This window comes from Pongo pygmaeus, chromosome 18 (assembly GCF_028885625.2).
Source record: "Pongo pygmaeus isolate AG05252 chromosome 18, NHGRI_mPonPyg2-v2.0_pri, whole genome shotgun sequence".
Lineage (NCBI taxonomy): Eukaryota > Metazoa > Chordata > Mammalia > Primates > Hominidae > Pongo > Pongo pygmaeus.
In genome coordinates this window covers 47,710,221-47,737,507 of record NC_072391.2, presented here as the reverse complement: position 1 = coordinate 47,737,507, position 27,287 = coordinate 47,710,221, and the positions used below count along the sequence as shown (strand labels likewise).

General features: G+C 51.1%; 1 protein-coding gene across 2 annotated transcripts in view; it reads right to left on the bottom strand.

The window, feature by feature from the left end:
* Positions 1-9,995: 9,995 nt before the first annotated feature.
* Positions 9,996-27,287, bottom strand: part of NKD1 (NKD inhibitor of WNT signaling pathway 1) — a 99,829-nt gene continuing 82,537 nt past the window's right edge. The window contains exons 9-10 of one of the 2 annotated variants that reach the window (XM_054454564.2): positions 26,824-26,951; positions 9,996-26,039 (exon numbers count right to left, since the gene is read on the bottom strand). In XM_054454564.2, the coding sequence (XP_054310539.1) occupies positions 25,450-26,039; positions 26,824-26,951 (718 nt within the window). In that variant the 3' untranslated portion in view covers positions 9,996-25,449. The remainder of the gene's footprint in view (positions 26,040-26,823; positions 26,952-27,287) is intronic. The other variant, XM_063655046.1, reaches the window with a different exon arrangement.

Genomic DNA, 27,287 nt, shown 5'->3' with positions numbered 1-27,287 from the left:
CTCACCTCATCCCCAACAGCCTCACCAGTTCCATCCCGCCCAGGCACCACTGCCCCCAACTCTAACATCTCCCTCACCGTTTCCTTCCTGCCTTGCCTCCTCCAATCCACTCTCCACACAGCCGTCAGACAGCCCTTTCAAAATGATAAATGGATCATCTCACTCCCTGGCTCAAAGCTTTCAGGGGATTCCCCTTATTCTTAGCATAAAGTCCAAGCTTCTCCACTCAGCCTCCACATCTGGCCTCATCTGGCCCAGATGACCTCTCCCACTTGTGTCTGCCATCTTTTTTTTTTTTTTTTTTTTTTGAGACAGAGTCCCATTCTGTCACCCAGGCTGCAGTGTAGTGATGCAATCACAGCTCACTGTAGCCTCAATCTCCCTGGCTCAAGTGGCCCTCCCACCTCAGCCTCCCAAGGAGCTGGGACCACAGATGTGCACCACCATGCTTGGCTAATTTGTTAATTTTTTAAAAAATTTTATTGTGGAGACAAGGTCTTGCCATGTTGCTTAGGTTGGTCTTGAACTCCAGGCCTCAAGCGATCCTCTGGCCGCCACCTCCCAAACTGCTGAGATTATGGTTGTAAGCCACCGCACCCAGTCTGCGTTTGCCCTCTTGATCCTCAGAAACACTGACCACTTCTGTGGGGTGTTTTGCTCCTGTTGCTCCACATGCTGGCTGCACTCAGGAGGCCTTCCCTGACACTTCTCAATCTTTTTTTTTTTTTTTTTTTTTTTGAGACAGGATCTCACTCTGTTGCCTAGGCTGGAGTGCAGTAGCATGATCTCAGCTCACTGCAACCCCCACCTCCCAGGTTCAAGTGATTCTCCTGCCTCAGCCTACCAAGTAGCTGGGATTACAGGCGTGCACCACCATGCCTGACTAATTTTTGTAATTTTAGTAGAGACGGGGTTTTGCCATGTTGGCCAGACTAGTCTCGAACTCCTGACCTCAAGTGATCCACCCACCTCAGCCTCCCAAGGTGCTGGGATGACAGGCGTGAGCCACTGCACTCGGCCATATCTCCATTTTTAACAAGAGGGAAGCCCCCTCCTGCTGCTTAGGGCAGGCCACAGTGTCCAGCTAGAATCGATGGCCATGTTGTTTTTCACTGTATGTATTTTTGTGGTGGTTTTTCTTATTATGGGCTGATACCATTTCTTCCATTTATGGTGGTGACAGAAATGTTCCATATTAAATGGAAAGCAGAGCCAGGTGATGATGGATATGGCAGAAAATGTGAAGGAGGCCTGAGGGAAAGAAGGTAGATTCTGAATTCTGATCCGGCCCCTGATCCGGAATGGATGCTGAGGCTCAGAGAGGGAAAGGACGGGTCTGGAGTCACACACAGTGCCAGAGGCAACACCAGTTCTCAAGCTCGCAGCCCAGTGCTCCTTCTTCTGAGCTTTTAGCTGTACTGGGCTCCAATGCATAATGAATGGAATTCTGAGCTGCCGCTTTCCTCCCAGAAACCCCTCCCATCAAGTCCCTTGGGGCCCCTCTCCGCACCTCGGGGTCCCTTGGCCCATTTAAAACCCCAGGCTGCAGGTGAGTGTGTGGAGTACATCCTTTTTAAACAATACTCAGACAAGCAAGTCTGGTGCCTAGAAATCATGTTTCTGCTTTGAAACCTGCCACCGACTGCCTTTCCCACCTTCTGCTTAGCAAATCTTCACAGGCCGTGTTTTAAATACTCTTCCTCCTTTTGCTATGATCAAAGGAATTACTTGTTCCCCTGATAGGTGACAAAAGATGTCAGAGAAACGAATGAGAAAATGTGGTCGCAGCCCCCTTTCTTTCACCTGAAGGAAGGAGAATCGCAAGGCATCTTGGGCTGGGTGGCCTTTAGCATTGAGTAGGGTGGGGGTGCAGAGATAAGGGAGGAGGCTGCAGGCAAGGGCAGAGGAGGGGTCCTCAGGCAGGCTGATAATTTGGCGCCGGTAGTTGACATCAGTTGGGTGGGCCGCTCAGCCTGCATTTCCCCTTCTCCCGGGCAGAACTTCCTAATTTTGCTTTAGGGTACCCACCCTTCAGGAGGCACTGACTCCGTCCCCAGCGCTGGGGCTGTGTGTATGACTCAGACCTGGCCGCAGTGATGGGCTTCAAACTGGGCATGTGACCTAATCAGAACCAAACAGGAGCAATCCTGGGCTTTTTGAGATTGACTTCTCAGAGAAAGAGAAGACTCCCCTTCCTGCTGGGCTTGGGGTAGGGGCCTGAGCCTGGAGCTGCAGGGAGCTTGGCCAAGAGGAACTTCGGAAATGGAGCCAAAAGATGGGGTGGGAAATGGACAGATGCTGAGTCCTGTCCTGATGATCTCAAACTCCTAGATCAAGCTGCATCTGACTATGTAAACTGTCTTTTTTTTTTTTTTTTTTTTGAGACAGGGTCTCAATCTGCCACCCAGGCTGGAGTGCAGTAGCACCATCTCAGCTCACTGCAACCTCTGCCTCCCAGCTCAAATGATCCTCCTACTTCAGCCTCCAAGTAGTTGGTAGCTGGGACTACAGGCGTGTGCCCCCACACCTGGCTTTTTTTTTTTTTTTTTTTTTTGAGACGGAGTCTCACTGTTGCCACCCGGGCTGGAGTGCAATGGTGCAATCTCGGCTCAAGGCAACCTCTGCCTCCCGGGTTCCAGCAATTCCCCCGCCTCAGCCTCCGCAGTAGTCACCACGCCTGGCAAATTTTTGTATTTTTTGTAGAGATGGGGTTTCACCATGTTGCCCAGGCTGGTCTCAAACTCCTGAGTTCAGGTAATCTGTTCGTCTCGGCTTCCCAAAGTGCTGGGATTACAGATATGAGCCACAGTCCCGGGCCTGAACTGTCTTTTTTGATTAACCTGTTATTTCTTTTCATTTGTGACAAAAGACAGTCATTTCTGATGACCTTTTATCACTTGAACGTGTATCTTCAGGCATTTCACCCCCTGCAACAATCCCTAAGGACTTGGCAAATACAGTTTTTTCTACCTCTAGCCACATTTCTAGGCACAATTTCAGCCCCTTCCAGGCTCATCACAGGCCAACACTGGAAGAGTCTCTATTAGAGGACACAAGTACAGACTGGGAAACTGAGGCCCTGTGTTGGTCTGTTTTGCATCACTATAAAGGAATACCTGAGGCTGGGTAATTCATAAAGAAAAAAGATGTATTTGGCTCAGCGTTCTGCAGGCTGTTCAGGAAGCATAGTCCTGGCCTCTGCTTCTAGTGAGGACCTCAGGAAGCTTTCACTTGTGGTGGAAGGTGAAGGGGAGCGGGCATCCCATGGTGACAGAGAGGGCAAGATAGAGACAGAGAGAGACGCCAGGCTCTTCTAAACAACCAGCTCTCCTGTGAACCTACAGAGAACCTATTCATTACCATGGGAAGGCACCAAGCCATTCATCAGGGATCTGCCTCCAGGACCCAAACGCCTCCCACCAGGTCCCACCGCCAACACTGGGGATCACATTTCAACATGAGATTTGGATGGGACACACATCCAAACCTTATCAGGCCCATTCAAATGGGATACCACAGAAAGAATTGCTGTCGTAGGTCACGCCTTTGCTGTGATCTCAGCCTGGGTGTCTTCCCACCCAGCAGACAGCCTGAAAAAACGATCAAAAGCCCTTGTAACCCTGTGAGTCCTGCAACCAGTGTCCCTCTCCTTTAACCTGACAGTCCCACTATACAGGTTCGGGAACTGAGCCAGCAGGGACAAGGAACTTCTGGCACACCAACTCTCACCTCCTTATTCTGGCACACACTCAGTGCTTCCTCCTTCATTTTTCAGCTAGGAGAGAGGGAGATTGACAACACTGATTATGCTTCTGGATCCAGCCATGCCTGAAGGCCCTAGAGCTAGCTCTTGGATCTTTCCAGAGCCAATCAATCCTCTTTTAGGCATAAACCACATTGAATTTGGATTCTGTTACTTGCAACCAAAAGAGTCCTGATTATGTAGCTGCTTTCAAGTCTCTGTGGGGCTGTGTGTCTGGGACAAAGACAGCAGTCCTGGAAGTCAGGAAGGCCTGACACAGGGAGATCAGGCTGCCCTGGACCAACCCCCAACCAAAGTTATCCCAGTGGGTTACAGGCCCTGGTAGCAGCTGGGGGCGGGGAAAGGCTGGCAGCATGGGGATGCAGTGAGGACCAGAATGAGCAGGGTGGGGCACCAATGCCAGGGCAAGGTGCTCTGGGATAGGTGCTGGTTTTCCAAGAACTGGGGGCATAGAAGCCTCAGACTGCTGGTTCTCCAAGTATGGTCTTCAGACCAGCAGCATCAGCATCATCTGGGAATTTGTTGGAGATGCACATTCTCAGGGCCTGCCTCAGACCCACCGAATTAGCAGCTCTGGGTGTGGGGCCAGCAAGGTGGGTTTTAACAAGGCCTCTGGGTGACTCCAATGTTGACTGCTGCTTGAGCGCCACTGCCTCAGACATTAAATGAATTAAATATGCTCAGAGAAGAAAGCAAATTATTTAGTATTGAGAACAGATGTGGGGGGCCCAGAGCATACTGTTCACAAGTGTCTAGGGGATGCTTCACAGCTACAGAGGCTGGGATAAGGACCCCCACACTTCTCCCCACAGGCCTGTATCAAGCAAGGTGGCAAAGCAAGGAAGGGCCACCACCTCCAAGTCCCTCCAGGCCCATTCTCCTGGGCCTCCTCCTGAGGACCCTCCTCCACCAAGAAGACCCCATACGACAGCCTGCCTTGTCTGGCACACAGAGAGGAGGGGATGGCCCAGGGGATGTGGGTGCCAGGCAGGGGTTGACCAGATGACCCTGAGCCTGTCAAACTAGGATCACACCAGCCAGATCCCTGAATCCAGCCCTCCCTCCCTCTCTAACGCCAGTTCAGAAACTCTGCCTTGTAGTCGGGATGGGCTGGGTCCTGTGGCAGGAACGTGTAAGTCTGCATATAGACAACAACCTTAACTCTCCGTGGCTTCATGCATCACAGGGTACTTCTCATGCTCACGAAGTCCAGGGCAATGCAGGCGACTCTCCAGGATAATTTCTTTTCTTTTCTTTTTGAGACAGGGTCTCGCTCTGTTGCCAGCCTGAGAGCAGTGGCATAATCATGGCTCACTGCAGCCTCGACCTCCTGGACTCAAGTGATCCTCCCATCTCAGCCTCCCAAATAGTTGGGACTGACGCCCAGCTGATTTCTGTAACCAAGACCCTTTTCTTCCATGCCACAGCTCAGCAAACCAGGCTCCTCCTCTCTTGCAGCTGTGCCATGTCAACACGAGGCTTTAGGGGCAGAGAGAACTAAAGAGACACGAACTGGCTCTTAAATACTTTCATCCAGGCACTTCCATTCCCAGCCATAGGCCAGAATGAGCCTCATGATCATATGCAGGCAGGAGGGAGCTGGAGCACATGGGGAGTGTGTGCAGAGCCAGTGATCAATAGAAATCTCTGTCACCTGCCTGCTGGATGCCGCCAGCTGCGGTCCACTCTGCTACCTCCCATGGGATCACTACCTCTCAAAACACCTGTTGAGGACTGACCTGACATAGACCTGGCACTGTGCTCAGCACCGGGTCTCCCATAATGACCAGGACAGACATGGTCCCATCCCATTCCTTAAGGGGCTCATATCGGAGAAGGGAGGGGATTGAACAGACCCTCCTCAAAGTTTCCTGGCCCCCATTTCTGTGTCCCTTTTTTGTGAGCATCACCATCCTTCCTGACTCACAGACCAAGCTTAGTCAGCTCTCAACCCTGGAATGAGCCTCAGTTTTCTCATCTGTACAATGGGGATAAAAAGAGACTTAACAGAGGTCATCTGATGATCATGAGAAAGCGAGTCTCCAATTGGTGCAGCCTAAACAGCCACCAGGCAGTGGGACCAGGATTCAAGCTCCATCATCTGATTCCACCGCTTGAGTCTCTTCTGTGGCCCTTCTTCCTCCTTAGCTGGGTGGACCCTGCAGAGTTTGCCTCAAACATTGAAGCTTTTGCTAAGAAGGAGGGGATCTGAGAGTCCAACTTCCCAGCCACAGCCAAGGTGAGCCGGGCCTGGCCTTGAGCCAACTTGGTCCCCTGAAGACTGCCTGAACTAGCCCAGCCTGATCCCCAAGGCATCCCTGGAACTGGCCCCAGCTCAGGTCATTCCAGGAGGGCCACAGCAGCTGTCCTTCAACCCAGGACCCAGACAGGGCCAGCTCCAAGCCCCTCACTCCCACCACCCTTTCTCCACATGTAGATGTGGTCAAAAACCTTACCATGGGACTGGTAAGGCCACCACGGCCACCATTAGAAACCTGATCCTGAGTTGCTGATTAAAACCAGGAGGGGGTTTTAATCAGCTGAGGCCATATGCTATTTAACCAAAGATGAAAGCACGAGTGATAAGCATCGTCTCAGAAAGGATGTCATTAAAGGAAGAGCAGAACAGCAAGAGGCAGCTTTTATCATTAGAGAAGCCCCTTGCAAAGCTCTCGTGAGGGGCTTCGGGGAACATCTGGGCTCGGTCTATTATGCAGTACTTACAATGTCATTGTGTTTGACAACGGCTCCTGAGCCCACGCCACGCTAAACTTCTAAATATACAATTAATGTCTATTAATTATAGTTTTCAAATCAGCAAAATGAGCCTTCATTAACTTAATCGCCTCTTCTATTTTATCAGGAAATTGTACTCTTGGTGTTCATAATCCCCGCATCTGAAACCCCCCTTTGACAGGCGGCATGTGATGCTTGGCTGACTGTTTAAGGGAAGGCCTGCCTGTCCTCCCCACATCTAGGCACCCCACCTAATCCACCCTCGGCTATGAGATGTGAAGCCACTGAGGGCCTCCGAAGTATTCCAAAGGGTTTGTGAGCAGGCATGTGGTCCGGGAGATGGTGCTGGAAGTGAGGCGGCAGCTGTCATCATGGTACCTGGTCAAGCTGGAGCCCAGCTCAGATGGAACTGAATCTGAACCAGTATGTGTTGCGGGGATGATGTGGACAGGAAACTGGCCACTGCCTCCTGCATCTCTTTGGACCCTAGGCAGCCCTCCTTCTCACTGTCAGCAGCCTTGGGGATTATCTCGCTGCTCATAACAGCCGGTGTCTTATGATGTAATTAACCCCATTGCAGACATGGGCAAACTGAGACTTACAGAGGGGAAACGGTTTCCTCAGGACTGCAGAGAAAATTGTCGGCCAAGCTGAGCCTTCAACTCAGCTCATCTAATGCCCAAGAAAGGGTCTCACCCTGAGTTTGCATATATAATGGAGGTCACTGTTTTTCAGTGGACTTTCTCATCTTCTTCTCTCCCCTTGGCATGAAGAGTGCTCCCCTACCCCATGGCTTTTGGGCTTGGCCATGTGACTTGCTTTGGCCAATGGGATGGGAGTGAATGCCATGAGCTCAACCATGTAACTTGCTTTCACCAGTGGGAGAGGAATGAATGGAATCAGCTTGATGGTGTGGCTTGCTTTGGCCAGTGGGATGGGAGTGGATATGATGAACTTAGCCATGTGACTTAGTTTGGCCAATAGGATGGGAGTAGATAGGATGAGCTTGGCCATGTGACCTGCTTTGGCCAATGGGATGAAAGTTAATATGATGAGCCTGGGCCATGTGACTTGCTTTGACCAATGAGATGGGAGCAGATGTAATGGGCTTGGCCACGTGACTTCCTTTGGCCAATGGAACAGGAGTGGGTATGATGTCCACCATAGCCTCTTCTTCTTGGGTGATCAGGAGATGTGCAGAGAAGAGGGGTGGAGAGAGAGAGAGAGAGCAGGTGAGAGAGTCTTTGGACCTAATTGGGTCAAATGCCTTAGACAACTTACACAACTTCCCAGCTTTACCGTCCTCTGGAATAAAATGGACGTGATAGAAAGGCTGCCTCCTAAGGTTGCTGTGAGGACGAAATGGGCAGTGCTTTGCCTGGAAGGCTGGAGAGTGGCTTTGCCTGGTGGGATTCTGGCACCATGGCACCTCAGAGGGCCCAGAGCAAGGAAATGGCTGTACCCCAACCCCAGCTCCATGGGTCGGCAAGCCCTGGACTGTTCAAACCCTGTTACAGCCTTCTATAAATGCAGATCGTCTTTATAGTTCTCTCCCCTTAGCTCCAACTTTGTTTCCATTGCCTTATTTTAAGCCCGTCACCCCATCTCATTTATGCCTTAAAGAAATTTATGGCTAAGTGGGGACAGCAGACAGGCAGCTGTGATCTGAGGCCTCTGCAAGAGGCCCAGGAGGGGCAGCTACCCAAGGCTTGGGGGTCAGGGAGGGCTTCCTGGAGGAGCGGGGTCTTGAAGAAGGAAGGGGGCAGATGTACTAGAGACCCACGGCCACCTGTCATTTCAGCTGCAGCTATTGAGGACAGTCTAGCAAGCACAGACTCACCTCATCCCCCCAGAACTGTACCTGGCCTTCCTGCCCATTCCCTGGGCCTTCTTCAGTCCTGCAGGAAGTGAAGGGGCATCAACACCCCCAGAGACACCTCCAAGACTCAGGCTGGGGCCAGTGGAGCACATGCTCCAGCCTTTCACCCTGCAGCCAGACACCCCAGGGTCACTCTGTCCTCATCCTAGAGGGCCACTGTCTCTAATGGTGACCTCAGCAAGGCACCCTCATGTCACTTTGTCACCTGCCATCTTGCCCTCCTGCCCCATCACTCCTCTCTTGAGCATCGCCCTACCAAAAACCTACCCCCAAGTCTCTGTCTTTAGGCCAGGCCTTGGGGAACCCAGGCTCAGGCCAGGAGCCGCTAGGTGAGAGGTGAGGACAAGCACTGCAGGGAGAAGGAGCAGCATATTCTGGGCTGGAAGAGAAAGGAAAGTCCTCCATTGTTTAAGGGTTGTCAGGGAGCACAGGGCAGTGGGTCAGAGGGGAAGGGCAGCAAGTCATGGAGGAAACAGGAGACAGGGAGCTAGTGGCTCCCGAGGGCCTGGTCTGCTGGGCTGAGAGCTGAGCCCTTGTCCTGAGGGCAATGAGATGGGTTTGTAGTAGGAGGTGCCATGGTCAGATTGGCGTTTTTGTTTTTGTTTTTTGTTTTGTTTTGAGACGGAGTTTTGCTTTTGTTGCCCAGGCTGGAATGCAATGGCGTGATCTCTGCTCGCTGCAACCTCCGCCTCCCAGGTTCAAGAGACTCTTCTGCCTCAGCCCCCCGAGTAGCTGGGATTACAGGCACCTGCCACCATGCCCAGATAATTTTTTGTATTTTTAGTAGAGACGGGGTTTCACCATGTTGGCCAAGCTCGTCTCGAACTCCTGACCTCAGGTGATCCACCTGTCTCGGCCTTTCAAAGTGCTGGGATTATAGGTGTGAGCCACTGCACCAGGCTGGTTTTTTGTTTTTTGTTTTTTGTGGAACAGAGTCTTGCCCTGTCTCCCAGGTTGGAGTGCAGTGGTGTGATCTCTGCTCACTGCACCCTCCACCTCCTGGTTCAAGTGATTCTCCTGCCTCAGCCTCCCGAGCAGCTGGGATTACAGGGATGTGCAACCACGCCTAGTGATTTGTTGTATTCTAGTAGAGACAGGATTTTGCCATGTTGCCCAGGCTGGTCTCAAATCCTGACCTCAAGTGATCCACCCACCTCGGCCTCCCAAGGTGCTGGGATTACAGGCATGAGCCACTGCACCTGGCCCAGATTGGCATTTTTAAAAGTGCTTTTTGTCTGCAGTGCGGGGACTGATGGGAGACAGCATGGCCAGTGGAGGAACCGTCCCCAGCCTGGGGAGAGCCGACAGGACTCTCTGCTAGGGTATGGAGGGGATGGGTAGAGTGGAAAAGGTCTCAGTAACCGGAGTGATGAGGGAAAGAAGAGTCAAGGATGGCACCCAAGCTTCTGGTCTGGGTTACTTGTTGGATTGTCTTGCCATCTGCTGAGCTAGGAGCAGGTTTTGGGGTAAGATGATGAGTTTGTTTTGAGGCATGTAGTTGGGACTCGTTGGCAGCAACCTAGAGACAGTCATGGCAGTGGACGAGATCCCAAGAAGTGAGTCCACGGAGAAGGCCAGGCAGCCAGCACTGAGATCTGAGCAACGCCACTATTTTTTAAATTTTTTTATTTTGAAATAATTATAAATTCTCAGAAAGTTGCAAACAAAGCCCAGTCAGGTCCCATGTACCAGTTTCACTGCCACCATCTTTAAAGGAGGATTAGACGAATCTGACTGCTAAAAGTGGCCCAGGGATTCTGGAGAAAATCCAACAGGTTTGCTATCAGGAAAGCAATTTCACTTACAATTCAGGTTTGACTGCTAGTGAAAGTGGTTGAAACAAGTGAGAAGTTGATTGCTTCCTCATATAATAGTCTAAATGTAGGTGTCCAAGCCTGGAATAGAGGTCCTGGTCCTCTAAGTTCTCAAGAACACAGGCTTCTTTTAGCCACTCCACATCTCTAGGGTGTTGTCCTCATGGTCCAAAATGGTGACTGGAATTCCAGCCATCACATCTGCTTTCCAGGCAGCAAAATGGAAGAAGGAACACAGAAGAACAGAGATGACAATAGGTATAAACAAGCTCTCTTTTTAAAGGAGATTCTCAGAGCTGCTACATGACACTTACTGTTGACTAGAGTTTAGTCACAAAATTTATTTGCGAAGGAGTCTGAGAACTGTAGTCTTTATTCTTGGGCTCAAAATCAGAGGCTCTGTTACAAGGAAGAAAGAGTATATCCAGGGGAGCAACTAGCTTCCTGTGCACAGAATCCAAGGGCAGAGGGTGTTCTGAAAGGGGGGATGTGTCAGTATCACAAAAATAATCAAGAAGTCAAGAAAGGTAGCAATGAAATGCCCAGTGGATTTAGGGACAAGAAAGTCCAGTGGCAACTTGGTGAGGATAATGGCAATTATCCATCTGACCCCAGAACCCTTGATTCTGAGTGCCTAATGTTTTCCAGAGTCAGCTTTTGTCCAGTGGATGGGGCAGAAAGACAGAAGTGTTGGAGTTGAGGGTGTTGGACCAAGAGTGCAAATCCAGGCCACAGGTGACAGTACAGCAGCAGGAAGTGGAAATGAGGGAATGAAAGGGACTCTAGGAAGAGCCAAGAGGGACTGACTGTGAGAAGGACAGGAATGAGGACACAAGGAGACGGCAGAGTGTGTGGCTTCCATGGTGTGGCATTTCTGGGTTCACAGTGGGGCCCAGGAGTGAGTGGCTACAGAAGAGAGAAAAGGAGGACTTCCTGGTGGTGGGGGCCATAACATTGAGAGATCGGGGTTCAGACACCTGCGGAAATCACCCAGGATGCTGGCAGGGTGTCAGGTAGAGGTGGACGCTGAGCCTTTGTGGAGTTTTCCCAGTTACTTCAACACCACTCCCAACTTTGCTGCCAAAAGAGCCTGTTTCATGTTCTTGTGGTTGACACCTGCCCCAAACCCTGAATGGTTCCCCCATGGATTCTCAGGAAATGTCCAAACCCCTCACCTTTTCCTTTGAGGTCCTTCTGTGATCACCTGGGATGGGTTATGATGCTTTCAACTCTAAGCAACAGGAACCCCAAGTAACAGACACTGCCTGTGCCTGGCTTGTATCCCCTGTAGGAATCATTTGTGTTTACTGGTCCAATTTCCAACTGCCAGTACCTGCAATTCTGCTGAAGCCTATGCCTATGCACCGAAATAGCCCTTGACCAATGACTGACAAGGATGGGTGGGTAAATACCTCAGCTCCCTCCCTGTGCAGGTGGGATAACTGAGGTATGTTCCATGTGGGCTCCTGGAGTGGAACTTCCCTTCCTTTCCTGCCTCACTTCCCCACTCTCCTCCTCGTCTTTCCCAGGACCACCGCAAAATCAACAACTTGCTCCTGAGTCTTCATCTCAGGATCTCCTCCTGAGAAAAACCAAATAACTAAAGTGCAGATGCTGGGTGGCTGCCAGGTCATGTATAAGTGCTTGCTCAACATCATTCCCAAGGACCCAGGACTCTCTGTGTGTGCTCTGTGGTCCTCAGGCTGTAGCAAGATGGCCACCATCATGACATGTTACAAGTTCCTCAACAGACTTCCCTTCAGATCTCATTGCCCAGAATAAGGTCACACATGATCTTTCCTGAATCAGTCACTGGCAAAGGTGAGGGCTTTGCCATGTCTGGCTTAGACAAATCACCTATGGACAGAAAGGATGATGGGGTCAACTACAGGGACCACACCACCATCCCATCACCTCTTCTAGTATGACTCTACCACTGTAGATATGTAATATAGTGAAAAGAAAGAGCTGGTTGTTGCTCCTTGCCAGCCAGCTGTGTGTTCTCACAATCTCACATTCATTCATTCATTCAACATGCACATATTGAATGTTGACTGTGTTCCTGCTAGTTACTGGGGCTGGGGATGTGGGAGACAAGAAAAGCACAGAGGGCTGAATGTGGTGGGGTCTGGGTGGCAGAGGCATGACCCTGGGGATATCCTGACCCAGCTGTTTTGCCATCTGAAATGTCCCACCCCACTGTCTTCCCCTCAGGATCATACCTGCCCCCTAGAGCCCCTCTCCTCCAGGAGGCCTTTTCTGATTTTCCCAAACCAGGGGGTTCCATCCTGCCTTGGAGCCCCCTTGGGTGTTCCAGGGTGTTCTTCTGGGCTGACACTGCCTTGGCTGGCTCTGAAGTGTCCTTGCATGCCCATTACAAGTGACAGTGTTCTTCTTGTTTTCCCCATTAAGGCTCCTAGAGGGAGGGCACTGTGTCCAGGGCCTGAGCCACAGCCAGGCAGCTCAACCCTGCAGGGCTGACCCACAGCCTGGGTGGACCCGCCCGGCCCCAGTCCCTGCCTCCCAGCACCTGCCGCAAGACTGCCTCCTCCCCTCCCCATGCCTCTCCCATCAATTTCTTATTTCATAAAAATCAATTTCTGTCCTGTTTTTGCCATGTACATAAAAGACTGTGGCATCAATTAGCCTTCGTTCTCTCTCTCCCCCTCTCTTTTTCTTCCTCGTCTTTTTTGGAAACCTCTTTGTAAGGAAAATCTCATATTTCAGCAATTTGCATTATCCACACACTCAGCTTTGAAGTTCTAAGTTATGGTAAGAAAAGGACCCACTTATCTGCCCATAAAAAATGTTCAAAGCTTATAAATTCCCTGAAACAGATGTACATTATCATTGGATTTGCCTTTCTTTTTGCTAGAGCATGCCTAATAGAGTTTCGGCCGCCCCCTGGCCCCCTTCCCCCGCCCCCGTTAGCATCTTGTCTCCACAGAAGCCTGCTCCCCACTGGGCCAGACCGACTTCAAAGGTCCCAGGCTTTCTGTTAGAAGCAAAGCACAAAGTGGGAACATAGGGGCCTTTTAAATCCCCCACGTTTAAGTCAATATCATGCCTCCCTCCTTTCCCCTCTCCTGGCAGAGGGACATAAGTCAGCCTTTCCCTTTCTGCCTTCACGAGAGCCAATTCAGCAACTAACAGAGAGAGGAAATCGGGGCCTCTTTCTCTCCAGTCTCTCTGTCTTTGCCCTTTCTTTCTTGCCAACTTTTCTTTTTGGTTCTTTCCTTCGCTTAAGAAGATGTTCAGCAGCACGGAAGGTAGTGCTGATCCCACATGTCAGCAAGCAAGCGGATCCTTGAGCACTTTCATGGGTAAGAATGTCATAAACAACGTGCATCCATTCGGTCACCGTGGGATCCTACCAAGAGAGCCTCCTCTCCGGGCTACTGTTTCCAATCCCTTCTCCGCGTGGTGGTGGCTAGAGTGTCACATCCTCTCTCTGCCAACTGACCTTCTAGCTTCCTGATGTGTCTCTTGGGGTGACGAGCAGACTCTCCACCATTCAGGCCCCCAGGTCCTGCCCATACCGGGCCTCCCCATTGCCAGCTGTACCCGGCCATACAGGCCTGCACCAGTTCATCAAGCGTTCACCCTCCATCCACCTTTGAGGCCCTTGTACCAGCTGCTCCCTCTAACTTTCCACCTGGCTAATTCTTCCTCACCCTTGAGGTCACCCCCTAAATGTGGCTTCCTGGAGAGTCCCTCTGCAGTCCCCCATCTCCATCATGTCCTCTCTATTATTCCCTCCCATGTCTCCCCAGAAGTTATCGCAGTGGATAAAAATGTCATTTCTGGGTGAAAGCAGTCCCTCTGTCCCCCACACTAGACTAAAGCTCCGCAAAGGTAAGTAGAGATGATGTCTGTTTTATCGAGTGCTGAACATGGTTCCTGACACATAGTACTTGATCACTAAATCTTTGAAAGTACGGATGAACAGAAAGCCTGGAGATGATGGTGGCAAAGGCCAGCCAGGCCTGAGCATGTCCTTTCTGGGCAGGAAGTGCCAAGTGTGGGTCTCTCTTTGCTCTGCCCACATCTTGCCCAGAAGCTCAGTTTTGGCAGCTCCTTGCCACTGGGGGGTGGTCACACCACAGAGACTGACCTGCAGTCTAACTAAACTGCTTAGCAAGACGGAGTGAGATACTCGAATGCCAAATTCTTTCTCCCCAGTGAAGAAAGGCGGGAGGAGGAAAGGAAGGGAAGGCGGAAAGTTCACATGCACCACACTGGAAATACTCTGGCCAGGAATTTCTGGACCAAATCACAATCAGATGCTGCCTTTTGAGGACAGAGTCAGAGGAAATGGAATCAGGTGATATTGGCTAAGATGGCCAGGGGCCCATCTGGAGAGGATCTGGCCAGGGCACTTGAGCCACTCAGAGTCACCCTGGGCCCCTGGACCTAGATGTGCTGAGAGCCCACAGGCCGAGCCCAGTGACACCATCTGAATATCCCCAGGAGGTTCTGGGTTTCCAGGCTGTCTGCATGCTGTCACCCTTCTCTGGTGGCAGCATCAACATTCCAACAACTCTCAGCATCAGGAAACCGCAAGAGGGTTGCCCCTTTTCCCATCTGTCTTTATGAATTCGATCAACAAAGACACATGGAGTGTCAACAGCCGGCCATGTGCTAGGTCCCGCTGGGGGCAGGTGGGGAGGCCAGGAATGTGTTGTCCTTCAGTCACTCAACAGACATTGAACAAGCGCCTGTCTTTGCTGGGCCTTTGGGATTACAAGATAATCTGGTGAACAAGTGCTTTGGTGGAAATCAAATAATTAGAGGCATAGATAAGTACGTACGGTGGATCCTCACCCTCCGTGGATTCTGTATTTATGAAATCGCCTATTCACTAAAATTTGTCTATCACCCAAAATCAATACTCATGGTGCATTCACTTCATTCGTGATATGCGCAGAGCAGTGAAAAGTTTGAGTGGCCCGACCACATGTTCTCAACTGAGGTCGAACAAGATGATGCTCTGCTTTCATGGTTCAGTTCTCATCCTATACACAAACATCCTTCTCACAGTCTGTTTAGCATCATGCTTTGTGCATGTTTGTGCTTTGTGTTGGTGATTTGGCTGCTTAAAATGCTCCCCAGGCATGGCGCTGGAGTGCCATCTTGTGCTCTTAAGCACAGAAGGCTCTGATATGCCTTGCAGAGAAAATATGTGTGCTAGATAAGCTTCATTCAGTCATGAGTTATAGAGCTGTTGGCTGAGTTCAATGTTAACAAATCAAAAATATATAGCAAATTAGGCATCTTCAAAAAGAAGCACACATAAAACAAGGTTATGCACTGATTGGTAATGAAAATGTTGTGACCAGGAGCTTGCAGGAACCTAACCCTATATTTCCCCTAGGATCAATAGTTCAGTATGCGCTAACTTAGTGTCAGAGGTGACTTTATAAGATGTAACTACTGCAATGAGTGAGAATCAACTACAGTTACAAACATGATCAATGTTATGAATGAAGGGGACCACAGGGCACCCTGAGAGCCTGGGGCACCATCTTGCTGAAGCTGAAGTCTCGGCCACACCAGCAGCCCCAGCTCCCCTTGCCTCACGTGTCCCTGGACTTGGCTGGAGTAATGACAGGCAAGGGAGTAGTACTGGTCTTTGTCAACCTGTATCAATGCCAGCAGGCTCCTGGAAAGGGAGGGTCATGTGGCTAGCATATGTCAGGCTTATGTTTAACCCTACCATGCATTAGCCACAAGTCAGGTAAGTTGCTTAACTGAACTGTAACTCTGTTTCCTCGTTGGTTTCCTCTCAAGGCTGTTTTGAGGACACTAGTGAATGTGGGCTGGGTGCACAGTAGGCACTCTGTAAGTGGCAGATATGGCAATGTGGATTCCTCAGCGATCCTGCAGCTTAGGAGTTGGGCAAGGACAGACCCAGATGCAGGGTAGCCAAGCACTGCTCCAGAGGCCGCCTCTTTCCCCAAGGAAGGCACTGCTGGCATGGCTTTCAGGCTGCCCATCCCCACCACTGCCCCTACTGTTTGTAGGACTTAGAGCTGCCACCCCCATAGTCTAGCTTCAAGCCAAGGGCAGTTTCATAATACAAATATGGTATTGAAGGCCAGAGACAGCAGGGGCTTGTCCAAGTTCACACCACAAGTCGGGTCTGGAAGGAACAGAGTGATCCCATCAAACTTGACAGGGAAAAGTCATGTCCTCAAGTGTTTCTTGAGTGTGTAGCAGAGGCGGCATGCCACAGCAGCTGTCTCACAGGGGGCTCTGCAGCCGGGGTGGGGGACAGGTACCCTTCATCCATCAGGACTGCACCTCTTTTCCCATGAGGCTTCTGGGGTTACATTCTCCTAACTGCAGCTACTGTTGCTGTTTTACTTATCGAGGGCCTATTACGTGCCAGGCTCTGTGCTGAACGCCTCACGCCCACTGGATCATTTACTCATAACAGCTCAGTGAGGTAGTTACCCCAATTAGCCCCATGTTAGAAAAAAACACCAAGGCACAGAGAGGGTGAGTCACTTGTCCCAAGTCACACATCTAGGAAGTAGTAGAACCAGGACTCAGCTCAGGTCCAAAGTCTCAACCATGGGCCAGTCTGCTTATCTCAGCCAAGCCCCCAAGCTGCATCCTGTGGTCCAGCTACTGGATCCTGCAACCTTCTCAAACTCTATCCATGAAGCCAAGTGCACAGGATCTAGGACATCAGGTCCAGAGAATTTGGGGCCACATCTTCCTGGATCTGCAGACGGGCAAGGACCAGACTCTAGCCTGAACAGTGAGATGCAGCCCAGAGAAGTGGGAATCCACAGACAGAGCCTGGCCTGAGACTCCTACTGAGACTGCCCATGTGGCCACCCGGGGAGTCCCCATCCCCTGCCCGATCAGCAGTCTTTCTGCTTCCCCCTCCGAGAGAGCTGGGGGCATTCATCCAGGAAGCCTGATATGTAACAAACTCCTTTCCCATTTCTTGCTTTGCTTAAATCTCCAAAGTCCCTGGAGCTGAAGCCAAGCGGGCCTCATTAGGTCCACTTTACAGAAAAGCAAACTGAGTCTCAAAGAGGGGAAGTCACTGAGTCAGGTACAATCCAGCCAGTCTTTTGAGTTGGGGCTTTCCACCTGTCTTGGCTGTTTAAGGAGTGCTGGGCGGGGTCTCACACAGCCTGGGACCCTTTGCCAGGGGTTCCAGCCCACCTTGCCCCATCTAAAGGAGGAGTGAGGCCACATTGTGAGGGTCTCCAGGACTGCCCCAAAGACTTCCCCATGAAAGTCCTCCCATGCCTGAAGCTGCTCCCTTAGCCATCCTCCTGTCTAACGATCTGCCCTGAACAGGTTTTTAAGTGGCATCACCGACCTCCAAAAATTAGGTGCTTGAGGCTGCGCCGGGGTCATGAGCTGAATCACATCAAAGCCAGGCCAAAAATCAGGCTGAGAGGGGCTCCAGGCACAGGGAAAAAGGCATGTGCACCGTTGGACGGGGCGGGCGGATTGCAGCCGTGTGGGAATGGGAGACTGGGGTAAACACGCTTTCTGATTTTTACGAGAAAAGCCAAACATCCAGGTTTTTAGGTGAAACCCTCAGATTTTGGAAATTAATTAAAAATTTTTGAAACCCTTGATGGGTCAAACATGACACATCGATGGGCCAGGCTAGGTATGGTCCCGGTGAGCAGAGGATTGACTTCTGAAGGCTTAGAGTGGGCAGGGGACAGGAAGGCAGGGCAGAGTTCCAGACTCCACAGCTTCCTGGGGAGTGTGGCCCTGCGCAAGTTGGCCTCAGGCCCACTCCAACCCCTCTACCAGGCACCAAGAGACAGAGTTCAGCGCCGACCATTGAACTGGCCATGACAGGCCTGCTGACACAAGCAGACCACCCCCGCCAATGGCCTCTGTGGAGTTACCGACCAGTGTTGGAGGTTGCAGAAGCCCCCTCTCCAGACATCAGAGATGTCAGCCTCCCCCAAGTCCTTTGCAGACAGCTGAGGCCATGACTGGAAAAAGGACCTGCAAGCCGGTCTGTGCTCAGCTTTGGGAAGAACTGTCCATTTGGACTCCACACCCCCACCTGGAGTCTCAGGTCTCCCGTCTCTAAAATGGGAAGAGAAATTCTAGCCCTACTACAATGTGTGGTTGACCAAACTTTCACTGATTTCCGAGGAAAGAAAACAAAACAAAAAAAGACAACACAATGAGGTTGTTTTTTTTTTTTTCTTTTTAACTTCTTTTGGTTTTTCTTTAAACAGTAAGGGACTGCAGTTTTTTATTCTTTTTCTAATATCCTTATTTAGCAAAATTAAAAGTTGGCGATGATGTGTTGCTTTCCCAGACTTTTATTTGAAATGTGACTGCTCTGTAAAACTCCAGAGTCAAGGACTCATAGGCAGGAGGATGTCATAAATTAACAGGAAAGGATGAGAAATCTCCACTCCACTCCCTCCTCCCTCCCTTGATCGCTCATTCCCTCTCTTCCATTCATTAACCACCCACTACGTGCCATGCCCTAAGGAAGCAGCTATCTAAGAAGTCCCTGCCTGCAGGGGCTTTACAGTCCAGGAGGAAGGCAACCCACAGAGCCAGGATCCTGATAACCACTGCTGACTGCCCCTCTGCCTAGGCACCAGCTAAGGTGGCTCCAAAAAGTGAGGCCTTGTTGGGAAAGAAAAAAACAGCAAAGGTCAGCTTGGATGAACCCACCCAGAATTTTGCGATCAGAAATATCTAGAAAAGAGTTATTTTAGAAGAACAGGGGGATGCCAGGGCTTGGGGATGAGGAATGATGTTTTCAGTGCTTAGGGCCCCTGAAGGTCTTGGTCTTCCTGCTCAGAAGCCCAGGGGGTCCTGGGTTGCCTTCTCCAGTGCTTGCCTTTGGTTCCTGGCAGTTCCTCCAAGGCTGTTGTATTTTAGTCCTTCTTCTAAGCCTCGAATGCTCCTCCCTACCTACTTCTCTCCCTGATGTAGAGGCCGGGGAAGAGCTCTATGAAGGGTCTGACCAGATGTGACCCCAAAACAAACCCTACTAGGGGCAGGACAGGGCCCCCATAAGCTTGGAACCAAGCCTGAGTTTGCAGTACAGCAAAATGAGACAGCTGGTAGTCGCAACAAGCCCTAGTCTCCAAAGCTGGCCTTGACCAATGGCCCCCAAGCAGAGTGGGAAGATTGGGAAGAGAAGTTTTCAAGAAAGCCACTCATATCTCCCTAATTTCAGACCCTAGTCCTGAGCCAGAGGAGGGAAGAGAGTGTGTGGTCCATGCACCAGGGGCCACTGTGGACCCACCCTAGTTGGAGGACCTTAGGGGTCTCACTAAATGTGGCCGTCTTTCACCATCTGTAATTTTAGGATGAGGGAGGAGAGGTGGGTTATCCAGAGGCCAGATGACAGGGCAACTAGAGAAAGAACTCAGCCCAAACACAGAGGGCTCTTACTAAATCTGCCAGCCTCATCCTCTGCTGCAGCAGGGCTGCTTGCTCTAACATCCATGAAGTTTTTGGAGGTCGCTGGTGAGGCAGGGGGCAGGTGGAGTTGTCTCTGTCTCCCCTACCACATTAATGCACATCCTCCTCAAGGCAGGGCCACTGGGATTCCACCCCACGTGCACGAAGGCACAGGCAACAGGACTCTCAGACTGGTCTATGGGCCTAACCACAACACCATTTCCTGGAGGTGTGGAGCTTGTGAAAAACACTGATCCCTGCGCCTCACCCCTGACCCACCTCAGCTCATCTCTGGGGGTGGGCCTGGTATCTGCATTTCACATGCTCCCTGGGGGATTCTTACGGCCCCTGAAGTTAGGTATTTCCCTCAAATCGGGCCCTCTGGGGTCATTTGGGGGAAAATGCAAGGCTCTAGGGGCTTAGCTGGGCTGCCTAAGAAGTCACCTGGGGGCCTGAAACATCATGATGCCTGGGCCACACCCCAGACCCACCACTTAGCATCATCAGAGGTGGGACCCCTGCACTAGTATTTTGTGAAATCTCCACAGGTGATCCCAAGCATTCAGGGGATGAGAATTACTGGTGTGAGCATCCCCTCCACCTCCCTGACCCACCGCCAACAGGCTGGTCAATGCCAAAGTCACGTCTAAAGGGCCTCATGTCTAGATAGGGATCTGTGCTAGGCTCATGGGCTAAATGTGCCAGGATTCTTCTACTTTGTGGGAGACAGTGGAGGGAAGAGGAATCCCATTGGCTGGTCAGCTGGAGACAGGGAGTCTCCAACAGGCTCTGCCATTTCCTCCCCAGGGTCCCCATCTGCTACTGGCAAATGGGTCTCACCTATTCCCCCTTCTCATGCTGGAGGCAGATGCTAGGTATAGAAAGTCCTTTGTAGGGAAATACATAAATCAGGAAAATCATTTGGGGGTGTGAGCCCCTGAGCAGAGGGGTGGGGTACAAACGACTGCTGGTTTGGGAGATGATGAGACCGAACATCAGATCAGAGCCCCACACGAAGGTCCTGACTGTGGCAAGTGATCAAACTTTTCATGACTGCGGAAGAGTGTCCTGAGCACAGGTTTTAGAAGTTAATAAAGCGCGTGGCTGAAACATCTGTCTTTGCTCTGCAAAATGAGGCCCTGCACACATATGGAGAAGGGGTGCGTGTTGGGGGCTGGGTGCAGCTGGTCTGGGGAGGCCGAGGCAGGGGCCAGGAGGGTGGGTGCTGGGGTGTGGCTGGACAAGGGGCGGGCTGCCTTGGGGTCTTTCGGGTGTGCAGTGACCAGGAGTCTGCTGTGTGGCAGGTAGCACCATCTTTAACGAGGAGGTGAGGGTAGTGGGTGGAGGGCGTTCACAGCCTGCTGGTACTGAGCACCTCTCAGGGGTCCCCTTTCATTCCTGAGAGCACTGACAGGCCTCACAGAAGCCAGGTTATTAGTGCTGGCATCTGACAGACACACCAAAGTGCAGGCAGCCTTCCCCTCCTCCTGCCACACTTCAGAGGCTGCCTTGCCTCTCGCCCAGTAATAATTTGAGGTCTAAACACTGAGAAAACGGGGCTGGAGGGGTGAAAGAAACTGCTCCTAGCTGTTTCCTTTGCCAAAAAGTGTAATTAGCATGGCTGGATGTGAAGTGCAAGAGTCCCCTAGGCTCCTGACCCCTGGGCACTCCCAGGAGATGACAGCAGGCCCCAGTAGCTGGGATCCTCACCTGGCTGTCTGCCTTAAACACACCCAGTCCTAGGTACCCAGTGACAGATCAGCAGAAATCGGCATCCTCTCACCAGGAGTCTCCCCAGGGGAACCCCCATGCTCAGAGCTCAGGGGATGGGGCAGTGGCAACTGCTCCTCTGGAATGGCCTTCAGAAGATTTGCAAACAAGACCAAACCTCTCACCCACACCAGCCTGCAGGAAAATGTGCTCAAAACCTCACCAGCAATCATGGTTTCCCCTTCTAATTTTCCCTCCTTCCTTCCTTCCAACCTTCCTTCCTCTCTCTTTCTTCTTCCATTGATTCCTCATTATTCAGTATAACCTCTTTATGTATTTGAGATGAAGTCTCACTCTGTCGCCCAGGCTGGAGTACAGTGGTGCAATCTTAGCTCACTGCAATCTCTGCCTCCCAGGTTCAAACGATTCTCATGCCTCGGCCTCCCAAGTAGCTGAGATTACAGGCACGCACCACCATGCCCAGTTAATTTTTTGTATTTTTAGTAGAAACGGGGTTTCACCATGTTGCCCAGGTTGGTCTCGAACTCCTGACCTCAGGTGATCCACCCACCTCGGTCTCCCAAAGTGTTGGGATTACAGGCGTGAGCCACCATGCCCGGCCAGTATAACCTCTTTTAGAGGTCATGTACAATCGCATCAAAATTGAAATCACACTTGCTCTTGAACTCTGCAGTTCCACGTGGAAACTTTCTGTCGCCTGTGCTCCTGCCCGTGGGCACCGGGAGAGCTGTGTGCAAGGACTCTCAGCACAGTGTTCGCCAGAGCCTGGGATGAGAGATGACTCTCATGACCACCAGGAGGGGATGGGGCAAGCTAGTGACAGCACCTCTAGTCACAGAAGGCTAAGCAGCTGTTAGAGAGAAGGGGGCAGAGCTCTATGACCTAGGGAGGGAGATCTCCAAATATATTCAGTTACTGAAAAAAATAGCATAAGTATGAACACTATGCTCCTTGTGTAAAAATAAAAGGGTGGGGTGGGAAAAGGATTAAGCAGTAACTGCAGGGTTCCCCCCCCTTAAAAATAGATCGGAAATAAATATTGCAAAATGTCAGCATTTGTAAATTCTGGGTGGTAAGTTCACAGTTAATGTTACACAATTTTCTGTTTTAAACTTTGTGTTTGAAATACTTTAAAAATTAACAAAATGCATATGGGGAGATATAGAAATGCATTTATTCTGGTAAAGAACAGCTAACACTTTCATAGTGTTCATAAGGGACAGGCACTCTCATGATTCCCGCCTTTATAAAGGAGAAACTGAGGCACAGTATTTCAGTTGAAGCACAGAGCTACAAAGAGGGAGTCAGGATTCGAACCTAGCAAGCTGGTGCCAAAGTCTGTGCTCACAACCCCTACATTACACTAAGGGGCCCTAGGCCACACCCAGAAAGCTGGCATCAGGGATGCTGGCAGGCCTGGGATGGAGGGAAGTTTACTTTTTACTGTACACCTTGTATATGTACTATTTGAACCTTCTACATGTGCACATTAATGTTTTTTTAAATAATGTTTTTAAAGTTGGGCAAGTCCCAGTTACCAAGAAGTAACAGAATCCTGACAGATGTGGCACTTAGGGAGGCAGAGGAACTGCTCTAAAACCAGTAGTCTCAACTCCTGGCTGGCCTCCAGGGTTGCAGCAATTCGGGGCGTGGGGTGCCATTACTTCCTGTCTGATCTGCACCCCTCCCCTCCTGTCTTCCGGTACAGACCCCACCCCCTTGCGGCAGGTTGGCCACGTGACCCCATCTCGGATGTCATGATTGGTCCAGCTATGGGTACCAGATCGAAGCCCAGCCAATCAGAATCCTGCCTTGGGCTTTACACTAATAGGTGGTCCTTTTCCTTATGGTTAGGGGACCCAGAAGGCCAGCAGCCAGGGCTCCCTGACAAAAGCATGTAGTTGAGTACAAGTATCAATCTGAGAGACAAGAGGGAGGGACAAGAACCAGTCTCTGCTGCATTCACATCCTGGACCCTGTCATCTCAAAGCCAGTTCCCTCCCTGCCTTCCAACTTGGTTTCATTCACTTCGGATTGAGTTGAGTTCTCACTGAACAGAAACCCACAACTCAAAACAAGGGCAGCCCATGGCCATGATTAAGCTCTGCACCAGTCGCGAAGGGATTGAGTGGGAGACCAGAATTCCAGCTCTGCCCTCTGTGCGGCCTCAAGGGAGTTATGAACTTCTGAGCCTCAGACATGCTTCCTGAGCTGCCACCAAGCTGCCTCATGGGGCTGTCCTAAGGATTAATGTATTAATCCAATCCCAGGCACATCAGTCATTAATAAAATTAAGAATATGGTGACAACCAAGCCCACTGCCTTTGGAAGTAACTCCTTACTAACTACATTAAACTCAAACTCGAGGCTCTGGAAAAGAGGATGCTAGCTGGGAGACAAAACGGCAGAAAGGAAGGTAGCTGGCGTCGCTTCTCCCTCTTGTGTCCCTCTAGATTCACTCTCCACTCTCCTCTCTGACCCGAGAACATGCCCCTGTGACCCACATCAACAAGCTCCCTTGGCCCGGTGGCTTCCAGTGGCCTCAGCCAATGGATTGAGGGGGGTAGGGGCAGGAAAGCAGGTCAGGATATTAATTTCCCTGGAGGGTCCCCATGACTGGCTGCATCCTTTAAGCAAAGGTCACAGCTCCTTCAGGTGCCCCTCCCACTCCTCCAGCAATCCTCTGTCTGCTAAAGATAACTCCTTCCCCACTCAGGCACAGGGGTGGGAATAGCGCCCCACACTGCTAGCCCCGGGGTTCTGCACTCTCCTGGGGGGCTTAGCCCACACTTCGTAAATACTGCCTTTATTAAGCTCTGCTCAAATTACCTAATTTGAGTGTGTAATCTGCTTTTCTCTGAGACCCTGGCTAGCTGACTGGTTCTTTTTCAGGTTTCTCCAGGCTCTGGCCAGACAAAATCCTTCTCTGCAGAGGTTGCTGCTCCAGGGTCCCAACTCTGGCCACAGTCCCCTTTTCCCTCCAAGCTTCTATATCCCAGCAGTTCTCTCCAAAATCCATCAGACCCCAAAACCCGAGAATGGACCTCTGATGAAAGCATCTGAGAGCTGTCCAGCCCCAAAAGGAGACAAGCAGGGTCACATCTGGGTTCCAGAAGCGTCCAGAGAAGCAAACCACTGATTTATACACACCAGAAAAGATACCTGAGAGTGTATATTTATAGAAAGATACATAGAAATGGACAGATGGCGTCTATCTATAGATACAGAAAGCTCTGTTAGAGAACCGTGTAGGTACGTATATATCTGCCACATCCTCCACCACAACCAACAGCATACAATTGCCTGGATCTTGGAAAACCACACTTGTTTAAGTGGTTGGTTCCCTCCCTAGCAGTTTCCAAAATGAGAAGGATGGTCTCAGGGATAGTCCTTAAATATGTGTGTGTATCACTCTTAAGTAGAGAGGAAAAGAAGGAGAAGGAAGAGAAGTGGATTTTCATGTTGTGCATGGCAGAAGAGATGGGACCGCTTCGGGGAAAAGGGCTTGATCCCACTGGAAAAGCATGAAAGACAACTCCAGAAAAGACAGCTAAGGTTTCTAGGTTAGGACATAAAAACACAACAGCAAGACGTTCGCACTCTGCAGTCCACTGAAATCCCTTGTAGCACATTACAATCAGTTAAGGGCAAAATAAAATCAGAATAATACTAAGAGGTAGCAGCTGTTTATCTTCTCGGAGATTTCGAGGGTCTCTGGAAGCCGGGCCAGGTAAGGGTGCTCTCCTGGAAGAGGCTGGGGTGGGGCAGAGTTGGGGCTGAGGGCTCCCTGGCTCTGGGAAGGGTGTGGGTTGATCCACACAGATGCTGCAGATCCCGAGCCCCGAGGGAGCCTCTGCCCGTTACAGGCCACTCCGAACCAGAGTCATTTCCTGGGCTAGTTATGCAGTCCCCACAACATATAAATAAAAGTTTAGTTCTGTGTTTCCATAGATCTTCTACATGAAGGCTAGCTAAATATTAGTGGAGTAACAATAATTATTAATAACAATAATCATCATAATAACAATAATTAATAGAATAATAATGCCTTGGGGTGTCGGGGGTGGGGTCCTTCATATGGCAGGGTGGGGCCCTGGGGAGGGGCTCTATGTCTGGTAGAAGTGGTGGTAATGGTGGTGATGTTCATGGTGGTGGTGGTGCTCATGTCTCTGGACCGGCTGCCCGCCCTGGCTCTCGTACACCACCACGGCGGGCAGCTCCCGCAGGTGCTCCCGCCCCAGGACGGGGCCGCCTGAGGCCAGTGGTGCCTGCAGGCCCCGGCAGCCCTGCTGGCTCTCCTTGGCTCGGTGCTTGTGCTTCTTGTGCCCGAGGGGGGCTAGGGAGGGGAGGAGGGCCGGGCTGGCAGCCAGGTGGGCGGAGGGGGACACCGCAGGGATGGCGGGTCCCAGAGGGGGCTTGTTTCTTGCCCCTCTGGCCACGTGGCCCACACCCACACTCTTGCCCTGGGCCTTGGGGGACCTCACAAAGTGCTTGCTCCCGTCCTGGGTGCCCCGGAGCTGTTGCTGGAGCTCCGAGACCTTGGCGATTGGGGTGTCAAGGAAGTGGAAGGAGCCCGGGTCCACGCCTTGGGGCTTTCGGTGTGGGACGTGAATGGCTTCCGGCTCATGGGAGCGAGATCGAGTGGGATTGGAGGTGCGGGGGGGCAGTTCTGACTTCTGGGCCACGGAAGGGGAGCCTAGGAACCAATTCAACAGACATTTAATGAGCACCTACTGTGTGCTGGGGCTTGCGCTGTACCCCAGACATCACCCCCGCCCCCCAGTTCTCCAAAACCAGAGCTACCCCCCAGTGCCCCAACTGCCCCTCACTGCCTTGCACGAAAACTCTCTGAAATGGAACTTTCCCATCTGCTAAGTGGGAAGAACTGGTTCTTTGGTAGGTCTTCAAAAATACTCTCCGAGAGGGAGTCGAGAAAGACAGATGGCAGCAGAGACCCTGAAAACTGTCTAAGGTCACTGGGGCAAGAAAGAACTCTAAGTATATTGCTAAAAACATACAGAAGTAACTCATAGAGGAATTAAACATATGAAGAGAAAGGGGGGAAGGGAGTTGTGGGAGTGAAATTGAGCAAGAGGTCAACATATGTCAAGGCTGATAAAGACACAGCAGCGCTGTACTTAGGGAAACCGAGGTTCTTGCTGGAAGAAACAGCTAGGAGAGGTAAAAGTGGTTGCCCCGGGAACAGGGCTTGGGTGGGATGGGATGGGGCACAGAACTGTTGTTTGTCATTGGGTGCTAAGCCTTTAGATACTATTTGATTTTGTTCAATTTTGTGCATGTATTACTTTAATTTTGAAACCATTTTTAACGTCACTTTCTCCAAGAAGTCTTTGATCTGTCCCGTAATAGCTGTCTTACCGAAGCCTGGGGTAGCAGTGAACACCACCCGCATGGCCCGCCTGGCCCATCCAGCCACGCCCTGCCCTCATCGCCCATTGCAGGGTGCTCGAGTCCCTTACCAGGCCCAAACTGGGACGTGTAGTTTTCTATCCCGGCGAGATCTAAGTAGTGGTTTCTCCTCTCGATGTTCTCATCTACGCAATGGTGGTAGCAGCCAGACTGCTCCAGGCGGCTGTCACCCTGGAACCTACGGCAGGGGAGGCAAGTGAGTGGGGTAACACCAACCACCAGGTGGGGGCAAGCGCATAGGCTACTGGGAAGCCCCCAGAACGAACTCTGGACCCTTCATTCATTTCCTTCTTGGCCTTCGGAGAGGGTGGGGAGGAACAGTCCTCTATACAAACTGTGCCTCCATTTCCCTCCTTGCCAATGGAGAGACAGACCATAGACCACAGCCCACGGCCCGACCTCCCTGCAGCTTCTGGGAGGAGTGGACGGGGTTTTGCTCTGAACAGGTTCAAAGCAAACGTGAGAGGTTATTGGTCAACTTCTAAGAATCCCCCAGTGCCAGGCTTCAAGCCAC